This window comes from Trametes versicolor (assembly GCF_000271585.1).
Source record: "Trametes versicolor FP-101664 SS1 unplaced genomic scaffold TRAVEscaffold_5, whole genome shotgun sequence".
In the NCBI taxonomy this organism is placed as follows: domain Eukaryota; kingdom Fungi; phylum Basidiomycota; class Agaricomycetes; order Polyporales; family Polyporaceae; genus Trametes; species Trametes versicolor.
The window spans coordinates 2,936,291-2,945,749 of NW_007360325.1; the positions used below are offsets into that span (position 1 = coordinate 2,936,291).

A 9,459-nucleotide genomic window follows, 5' to 3' on the forward strand; every position below is an offset into this window, starting at 1 on the left:
CTAACATGCATAGTCAGTATGTGCGCGGGTGAGCCGTGGATAACGCAGAGACACACCGAGTTTGCGCTCGTCGAGCGCGACTGCGCTCACGTCCGGCTCGACGGCCACAGCGCCGTGCACACGGTGGAAACGTACGCTGTGCACACACCGTGAGCGAACGTGAACGGGCGAGCGGACAGGCTTCTAGGGTGGACGTACCAGACAAGGCAGCGCGCTGCGCGTTGGGGTCCGGGTTCGAGAGACGGGCGATTGGGACAGAGCAGAGTCGAGAGCGAGAGCGAAGGAGGCGATGGCCCCCTCCTCGACGCCCTCGGCGAGCTTTTATGGCTCGCAAGACGTGCACGGACCTCTTCCCCCGCGTCCTCTGCGTGCACGGTGCACGCCCGGCGGCAGGTCGCTGTTCGGGTCGCGGCGTGCTCGGAGTCGCTGTCTCTGTCTCCGCCATTGGCGCCCCGTCTGCACGCGGACGTCGGCGTGAGCGTCAGCGCTGTCCGGGCCCCACGTACACGCATCCCTGACGGTACGCGTATTGCACGCAGGACCGCGCACGTCGCACTTCGGCAGGCGAGCAGCAATGTCTGCGCTCGGTGGCCGCCCCGCGACGCATTTACCGTCGTCGCGCGACGATGTGCAGATCGACGCGAGGCGACGCAGACCACCCTCTCCCTCCTCGCGGATACACCATGCAGATGCACTCGGAGGACGATGTACGGCGCGGGCAGCTCCGAGCTCGTTGCGGCTAGTCCGCTCGCAAGGTCCGTACGTACAGTTCGCGCCCCCCGATCTGATGCCCTCAGTACAGTGCCCCGAACCGACTCGGAGCACGGACAGGCTTGCATGCGGCCGCGCGTGTCCACTGCGTCCAAGACGCCGTTTCCGTTTCTGTGCAGCTGCCACGCACAGGACAGACACGTCCGGTTCGGAATCGCCGTGCCCCGCCGCGCCGTGCACGTCGCACCACGCGGCGCGCACGCCGCCACCGTGGAGGGCGGGGTAGGGCCTCCCGCCGACGCGTCGTCCCCGCGTCCCCGCGCTGTGCGGCTTCCGAGTCCCACTCCCGGCGGCGGCGCGCCGTTGCGCACTTGTACAGTACCCACCGCCCGCCGCGCCGTCCGCGCAAATAGATATCGCGTCGTTTTCGCTGGCCAGTTGTGCGCGCGGAGGGGCGCACAGGCGTCCGAGTCGTCGGCCGTCCCCGCCGCCCGCCGCCAACTTCCCTTCCCCGTATCCGCCTGTGGCGCACGTTTTCCACGTACGCCCCGCGTGAACTTGTGTGATCGTCCGCCGCAGCCCGCCGTGCTTAGTTAAGCAGGTGCGGGCAGTCTCAAGACTGAATCCCGACATTTCGGCCGGTAGAGACTCGGGGCACGCGTTAGGGCGGCGCGGACGGCGCGGGCGCGCAGCGTCTCCGCACCCTAAACACGGGGGCGCATTGTACATGCCTGGGGCGCGACCAGAGGACATCCGGGGACCGTGCGCCGCGTTCGCGGTTGTTGCAGTGCGGGGGTGCGCCTCGACGTGCTGACTCTCCCATGCGTGGGGCATGTGTACCGAGGCTCGTATCGCGCGGACGGGCTATGTGTGCAGCGGGTGCGACGCAACGCCGTGTTTTGCATCTCGCGTTTGGCGATCGCGCAAGGCGCATGGGTGCCGCGCGGCGCGGCGGGGTCGGGCCACTGGCGGGAGGACATCCGCAGAAGACGGCGGCTGCCCGTTCAATACCGCGGCCGCTGCCTTCTAAAATGCACACGAATGCTCGATGCACCAGGGCGGACCTGTTCTGTGAGTTTCAGCGTGATCTGAGAGCATTATGTTGATATTGATTTCGTCGATTTCATAGGCAGGAGCAGGGCTGGACGAGAAAAATGCGCATCCCCGCCCGCGTTCGCGCCCTTCTGCGCTGCAATTTCGCGCACATTCTCGACACACCATGGTGCACTCACCCTGTAAGTTTCAGTGCGATCCGACCACATTTTATTCGCGTCGTTTTGGTCGACTTCATTGGAAGCAGCAGGGCCAGACGAGAAAAATGCGCGTCCCCGCACGTGCTTGCACTGTCCCGCCCTGATATTTTGCGCACACGCTCGAAGCACTATGGTGCATGTCCCCTGTGAGTTTCAGCATTATCTGAGCACATTGTTCTGACGTCGTCTCGGTCGATTTCATGGGAAGCGGGGCCAGATGAGAAGAATGCCCGTCCCCGCCCGCGTTTGCACTCTCGCGCGCTGCGATTTTGCGCACACGCTCATGGGGACGTCTGCGACCGACTCCGCCACGCTCGTGCGCATGCGGGACGATTTGCTTTGCATTTCCACGACATCGTAAGGGGGGACCCTTGAGGCCGTGTTCGGAGGTATATTTCCGCGAATATATTTGATTTTCTACACATAAACACACCCTGTAGACACCCAAAGCGCGACTCGTGGAAGTACGGAATGTGCTCCACGCATGTGCAGGGCGCTGGGCTGTCGCTGTACCCATGCCTGTGCCGTACCAGCAGGGAGCATCCATGATATTTCGACGAAATCGGGCCTCCGGGCCGTCCAACCCTGCGCGGGAAGGGTTCGAAAACGCACCTACACACTGTGACTCTGTCCATCAGGGCGCGTGCACGCGGCGAGCTTCAGTGCGGTACGAGAACAAATTATTCACGTCCCTCGTGTCAGTTCCATAGGCTGAAGCAGAGCAGACACCAAGAAATGCGCATTGCGGCCCGCTGTTTCTTCCTCTCGCGGTGCGATTTGGCGCACGCATCTGGGAATACGTCCGTGATGGCCTCCGCCACGCTCGCGCTCGAATGCGCATGGAGAACTGGGTCCGCATCCCCGCAACTTGTCTGCACCCGGTAGCCTATACAACATCGGGTATATCGGTAAGGGCACTGCGAGGAAAGAAGAGAGCCTGAACCAGGAAGGTGACGTACCAAATAACGACAGCCGCACAGGCGGAAGCGAAGAGTACCGCATGGTGCACGAAGAGGGCGGCCTAGCCCCTCTCGAAGACGCGCACTGACCCTGAGACGAGTACATACGACCAGCAGCGTGATCCCGTTACGGTATCGAAGTTTGCGCCGCGCAGGAGAAGGACTTGCGCTCGCGCTTGAGATGGATGGAAGGGTAGAGGTGCTGCCCAAATGCAGGCAATGGACCTACATCTCCCAGCCTCTCGCATCCGCCCACGGGAGGATAGAGCCTGAGCCACGGAAACCGGAAGAAGCCGACACGAGATCCCCGGGCCAGAGACGGCACTGAGGGTTGCACCCGTACATCGTTCGCATCCGTGGTCATCGCGGGGCGGAAGACGCCGTGACGCCTGGCGCTTCGTTGGTCCGCTCTGCTGGTGCGGGGGACACGGAGGGGTGGTCAATCAGTGGTCCCGAGGAGTATGCATTGCAGTCCTCACGTACGGTCCCAAGCGCACGAGGCTGCATGTCCCCCGACGGATCGGCGGTCATGATCTCTGTGAGACTGCCCGTGCCCGTGCCTGTGTTGATTCCTTGAGTGAGTCGAGTGCGAGAGGAGGAGACCGTCCCTCGGCACATGCTCTGCAGGTCAGCGTGGTAGGTACTATACAACGCGGCCGGGGGAGCGATCAAACGGTGGGCAGTGGGCGCAATGTGCTGCACACGAAAGCCTCGCCCGGCAACCCCAAAAGATTTCTGCATGCAAGCTGCGTAGCGGACCGATCAGCATGACGGGCGCGAGCTAGAGAAGTACACGGACTTCCCTTCGCCAAACAGGCCGCGCAACGGCAGTCCGCGTGGTCGAATCCGAGACATCCATCTCCGGGTCTGCAGAGCCCGCAGGCTGGAGCGGCCGCCTTGTTGTGTACGCGCACAACCTGCTAACGAGGGCGGGCAGTCCCCGGAAGCCCGTTGCGGCCTTAGAGGGTGTACGCTAGTGCCGTGATTGGAAATCGCACCGGAATGCTCGCACTTCGCATGCGGATTCGCGTCGGAGCAGATTCGGAGGTGCCGTGTACAAGCGAGACGTGATGGCAAATATGAAAACGAACTTCAGTGCGCGCACGGGTTTATAGAGGAATCTGTTTACCTCTGGTGCATTGCTCTGCGAGCACCGCACCGAAGAGGGCACGGTCCGCTACAGCCGTGGGCTTCCCGTCTCGAAAATGATGCGCTCGTACATGTCTTCCAAGCCAGGACCACGTGTGTCAAAGTCCGATCCGAGCCTACAGGACGTCCAGCGCACACAATACAGACTGCATCCAAGGGGATACGCACACGGGTCCTGCACACTCTTGGCTAGCAGAACTGACAGGAGAGGGCGGGACACACTGTATAGCTGCTTGCAGACTTAGCAAGGTGGCAGGGGGAGATGCCAATGTGTGCCACATACCTCAATAGGTCACTTTACTTTGTGCGAGTGGGAACTTGCCGATATTTGGCAAGAACATTGCTATAATACAGCGCTGTGCTGGGAACCAATCGCTTGGCTCCTCGCATCATCGGGTGAGGCATGCCCGGACCAGCTCTAGCGTAATAACCTGAAAGGAAATGTCAGTGATGTTCGCAAAACAGGGAGAATGCGTGAAATACACATTCACACACCCCTCTTCACGGTCTCGCCCGCAAATCCATCACACCGCCATTGACGCTCTTCAGATTGCTATGAGCCCCCGCGAGCCGTCCCGCCCGCCGGCCGTCCTCCCAGAGGAGCCCCACACTAGGCGATGTTCTTGCCTCTCCAGCCCTATGTCGAGCCAGAGCCAGCTACTGCGACCACACGCGAAGACCTGCGTGAGGAGCTTCGCACGGAAGTCACCGCCGGGTTCCGTAAGTGCCACCTGCCTGCTCCACCCGCTGTCCTGCTGCTCACCATGGCGTCAGGCAAGGCTACTGGTGACAAGAACGCGAGGCTCTGCTACTCGGAGAAGCGCTACGCAAAGTCCACTGTGATCAAGCACGGGCAGAAGTTAGTCGGATGGCCGAGGAAGATTCCATTCCAGGACTTCAACAGTGTCCGTGGAGGGAAAGCGACACTGCAGAAGTTGCTCCGCCGCTGGAGGAAGGGAGTGCTGAGGTTCGAGCGCGCTACAGTCGAAGACATCGAAGCCGCGAAGCGCGACCCGAGCACGGTTCGACCGGGCGCTGCGAAGAAGGCGCGTCCGCGTCCGCCGTCGTCTCCGCCTTCGCCAACGCCAACACCGTATCCGTGCTTTTCGACAATCCAACGCCATCCACTGAGCCATCCGGCAACCACCTGCACCAGCAGCGTACCGACACCAAGAAGCCCCGCGGCCGGGACCTCACGGGGCGGTAGGTCCGAAATAACCCTCTGCCGAAGAAGGGAATCAAGAGCATGTCTTACATTGTTGATTCGGACGTCGAGGACGATTTCGGGCAGGCGGCAGCGGAGCACGGCGAGTTCTATTTCTTCGACGAGCCGATCCCGGAGCTCTTGCCTGCTGCGGAAGGCAGCGTGTTTGGTCTGTTCGCTTCTTCGCCATTTGGGTCACACAGTAGCCCGAGCGGAACCATCTGCCTCTCGGACATCGAGATGGGTTTGTAGGCTGAGGCGGAGTAGGATGGGTCAGGCTTGGAGCGGTGTTATCGGGCACTCGTACCTGTATGGTGTTTGGGGGGTGACGTGACCGGACTTCTTGTGCTTGTGTTTGAAATGTGCATTATATTCAAAGTTTACTCGAATTCTTGAAGGATGTCGGCCGGTGCGTCCGTTGAGCGTAGGAGGGAGGAGTGAGTGGTGAAAGTTTGGACTCGTGGGCGTCTCAGAGAGGCCTCCTTCCCATTTAGGCGCATTGGCGCTCGAGACTCGTTCTTTGCTCCCGCTCACCGGGACCCACTGCCCGCTCGGCCTGCCAGGCAGCAAACTCGCCCACATGCACGCAAGTCAGTGCCTTCAATATTTCAGGTGAACACATCGTAGCTATTGAGATCAAATATTGACACAGATAGTGCGTAAGTATTGCGCGGCGGGCCTCCGCAGCGATATGTACACACCGTGGACGTCCTGTATCGAAGATGACGTGCGTTTATAATTAGGTGATGTCCACGACGGAAGACGGCGCACACCCCGGTGGCAGGGCAAGGCCTGGCGACAGCCTAGCATGCATGCGCAACAGCATGGGGAGCCGATTGTTGGGACGCAGGGGAAATGAATTCCCCAACAGTAATGCGGACACCCCTTCGCCGGCAGGTCGCGGATTCGGAGCGCTCGTCTTGCTCATCCTATAAGACCTTGAACGGACTGGATCGAGAACTCCCTGTTGCGCGCACGCGCACACCTCGTCCCGCGATTTAGTTCTGCCTCACCACGATCTCCACCGTGAGGCCTTCCTAGTCCTCGTCACTGCACCTTCCTTGGACAGTCTGGTCTCATTGTTGACTCCAGGGCCGCCTCATCTGCGACTGCCGTCCCCGTTGGGTCTGTCGTGCGAAGCGGTCACAGTAGGTAAGCATGCGTCCGATCCAGTGGTTGCAGCTCGAGATGTGGAGGTGCGTTTTGTGCAGCGGTGACAGAGGCGCTAGACATTGGGGCGAACACTCTGGTGCAGCGGTGTAGGGTGCTTTCACACGGGGGGTATATCGCTAGGCTGGAGGGCAACCCCATGGGACGAGCACATGCGAGGTGCTCTTGAGAGCTGACACATCACAGCGAGTTTGATGGCAAGGGCAGACCCGCAACGGAGGTTCTCGCAGGGCGTGGAGATCGCCTTCAGCCTTGCGTGTCGGTGAGTGTCGAGCCATATACTTAATCATATCAAACGACGCACTCATGGACTGTGGCAGCCGCTCAAGTACAGCACATCGACGTGCTCTGAAGCTCGTTCCGGACGTACAGGCAGCCGCGGCCGCGCCTCTCTCTCACGGTCTCCTCATACTCATTTTGCGGCGCGCAGACCAGTCGATATGTATCTACTTTGTCCGTTACACGCTGATTTTGGTGTGGCGCGCAGATGATCGCCGGTAGTGTCGGATGCTATGCTGCCATTATTACCCCGCGCGGTATGTATTCCATCGCGCACACGCGCCGTTCAGGTACGTCTCATTCTCCGTGCACTCACAACCGGCGATGCTCATGCTGTCCTAGAACGAGGCTGCGCACTTGTATCGCATTCGGAGCGAGCAGAACCCGGCATCGAGTCAGAGTGCGAGACAACGGGTATGGCAGCGCCCGGGCGGAAGAGTTGGCGTGGCCAGTTTACGCGACGAGATGCTGTCTGCAGGCCAGGCACCGAAGGCGTTTGCGTGGGCCCGCAAGCTGGTACGTACCGCCTTCAGGTTTCGTGTACTAGGATGGTCATTCCGCGAGAGCACTTGGGCGACCATTCCGAGCGTGCTGGGTAGCTGCACGAGACGGCGGCCAGGGCGTCGATTCAGGAGGGACTGCGCGCCGCGGGCGCCTCTTGAGTCAACAGCACTTCGCATGCGCCAGCTCTGCGACCGCCGCGCGCCCTCGTATGTTGGGAAAGAAACCATGTATTCATTGTGCAATATATCTACATTATGTACATGTTCACGACCACCCCGCACGAGTGCCTCTGATTGTCCGGCCTCCCAAGCTTCTCCGACCCTCCCTGTGCTTTAACCACCGTCGACCACCCACCTTGTACCCAAACGACTCCCTACGACCCACCCTGCACTCAAATGGCTGCCCACCACCCACCCATACTTACCATTTAATTCTCCAGCCTCGCACACCGGTCCCCCGCCCCGCCCGCACCGATCCAGCGCCAGTCTCACCACACCCGCGCTGAACGCACCTGTCGCCTTCGCCACGACGCGCGCGATGTCCGCGCTCGTCACCCGGTCATGCAGCATCGCCAACGGGCCCGCCGCGTCCTCGCTCTCCCCGCGCTCGCCCGCGCCCTCCGCGGGCAGCTGCCGCTCGAGCTCGGGGATCGTCGCGAAGCGCAGGCGCGACGCGCGCTCGTACTGCCCCTGGCGCTGCGCGACCTCGAGCTCGCGCTTCGCGTCCTCGAGCCGCTGCTTCGTGTCCTTGATGCGCTCGAGGCGCGCGCGCTCCGCGTGCCACACCTGCGTGAGCTGCGCGGCGGCCTCGCGCTTCGCCTTGAGGGTGTCCTCGACCTTGGCACGGCGCTCGGCGGAGAAGACGTCGGTCTCGTTCTTGAGGGACTCGCGCTCGATCTCGAGCGTCATGATTTCGCGGTCGAGAGACTCGAGCTCGTCGGGCTTGCTTTCTTGGGCGAGGCGGAGGGCGGAGGCGGCTTCGTCGACGAGGTCGATCGCTTTGTCGGGGAGGAAGCGGTCTGAGATGTAGCGCGAGCTGTATACCGCGGCTAGTAGTAGGGTGAGACGTCAGCGAGGCTCGCAGTGCGCGGGGAGAATAAGGTTTACCTGTGACGAGGGCGCCGTCAGAGATACCGACACCGTGGTGTACCTCGTAGCGGGGCTTGAGACCACGAAGGATAGAAATCGTCGCCTCGACAGTAGGCTCGTCGATCTGCACGGGCTGGAATCGACGCTCGAGCGCGGCGTCTTTACCAATGGTCTTCCGGAACTCGTCCGCTGAAGGACGTGGTCAGCTCAAGGGACTCTGCGGCAATGTATATTATACTTACGCGTGGTCGCGCCGACGAGCTGAAGGCCGCGGGCAAGCGCAGGCTTGATCATCTGTCCAGCGTCGATGCTGCCTTCCGCTTTGCCAAGGTTGAAGAGCGTGTCTGCGTCTCTGTTAGCATAAATCGAGCTGGAATTTGCGCAAGAACTACTCACGAAGTTCATCAATGAAGCAAATCACGTTTCCCGCCTACGGCAGAATGTGAGCGAGCGGCATAGCGCACAGGGATTTCTCATCACATACTTCGTCTTCAATATCCTTGATGAGGGCCTTGAACTTCTCCTCGAACTGCCCGCGGATGCCAGAGCCTGCCATGATAGCGGCAAGGTCTAGTGACAGAACGCGCTTGTTTTGAAGAGACTACAGAGGATGTACTGTGAGACTATGACATACATGTTGCGGCAAAGTAGAACACACCTCTGGCACTTCCTTGGCAACTATACGCTGCGCAAGGCCTTCTAGAATAGCGGTTTTGCCTACACCGGGCGGGCCGATGAGCTAGGAAGGATAGATGAGACTGCGAAAAAGCAGCTTCGGGTGTGAGGGACTTACGACTGGGTTGGACTTCGTCCGGCGAGAGAGGACTTTTCATGGTCAGCAGGGAGGAAAGTGTCGACTTGGGAAGGCGAAAGCTCACTTTGAATTGTTCTTCGAATCTCTGCGCATATCGCAGTCAGCGAGGCAGATGGAAGGACGAGACATTTGGACATACCTTCGTCGCGACCGATGGTAGGGTCAAGCTTGCCGTTCTTTGCTAGTTCGGTAAGGTCGACACTCTGGCGACATGCAGTCAGCACTCCGTCGGAGAGCAGTTTGATAGATGCAACTTGAGCAACCACGCAAGAGAGGGACGGAAACGAGACGAATGTGGAGGAAACTCACGTATTCCTTGAGAGCCTCG

At 60.6% G+C, this 9,459-nt stretch overlaps 3 protein-coding genes across 3 annotated transcripts; 2 read left to right on the forward strand and 1 right to left on the reverse strand.

The window, feature by feature from the left end:
* Positions 1-15: 15 nt before the first annotated feature.
* On the forward strand, positions 16-1,095 carry TRAVEDRAFT_58516 (uncharacterized protein). Its single transcript, XM_008039380.1, has one exon. It carries the CDS (start codon positions 575-577, stop codon positions 995-997), a length of 423 nt encoding a protein of 140 aa, XP_008037571.1. The 5' UTR covers positions 16-574; the 3' UTR covers positions 998-1,095.
* Positions 1,096-4,827: 3,732 nt separating this feature from the next.
* Positions 4,828-5,049, forward strand: TRAVEDRAFT_76594 (uncharacterized protein; the record flags this gene model as incomplete). The annotated part of the gene is made up of 1 exon (XM_008039872.1): positions 4,828-5,049. A coding segment is annotated over one exon (222 nt), but the record flags the coding sequence as incomplete, so codon positions are not given.
* A 2,512-nt stretch (positions 5,050-7,561) lies between these two features.
* On the reverse strand, positions 7,562-9,316 carry TRAVEDRAFT_122939 (P-loop containing nucleoside triphosphate hydrolase protein; the record flags this gene model as incomplete). The annotated part of the gene is made up of 9 exons (XM_008039873.1): positions 7,562-8,277; positions 8,336-8,506; positions 8,560-8,661; positions 8,714-8,747; positions 8,802-8,918; positions 8,976-9,056; positions 9,111-9,142; positions 9,196-9,216; positions 9,271-9,316. Coding segments are annotated over 9 exons (1,320 nt in total), but the record flags the coding sequence as incomplete, so codon positions are not given.
* Positions 9,317-9,459: the final 143 nt, after the last annotated feature.

Coding starts and splice junctions, on each gene's coding strand:
- TRAVEDRAFT_58516 (XM_008039380.1), top strand. CDS start 575: ATGTCTGCGCTCGGTGGCCGCCCCGCGACGCATTTACCGTCGTCGCGC.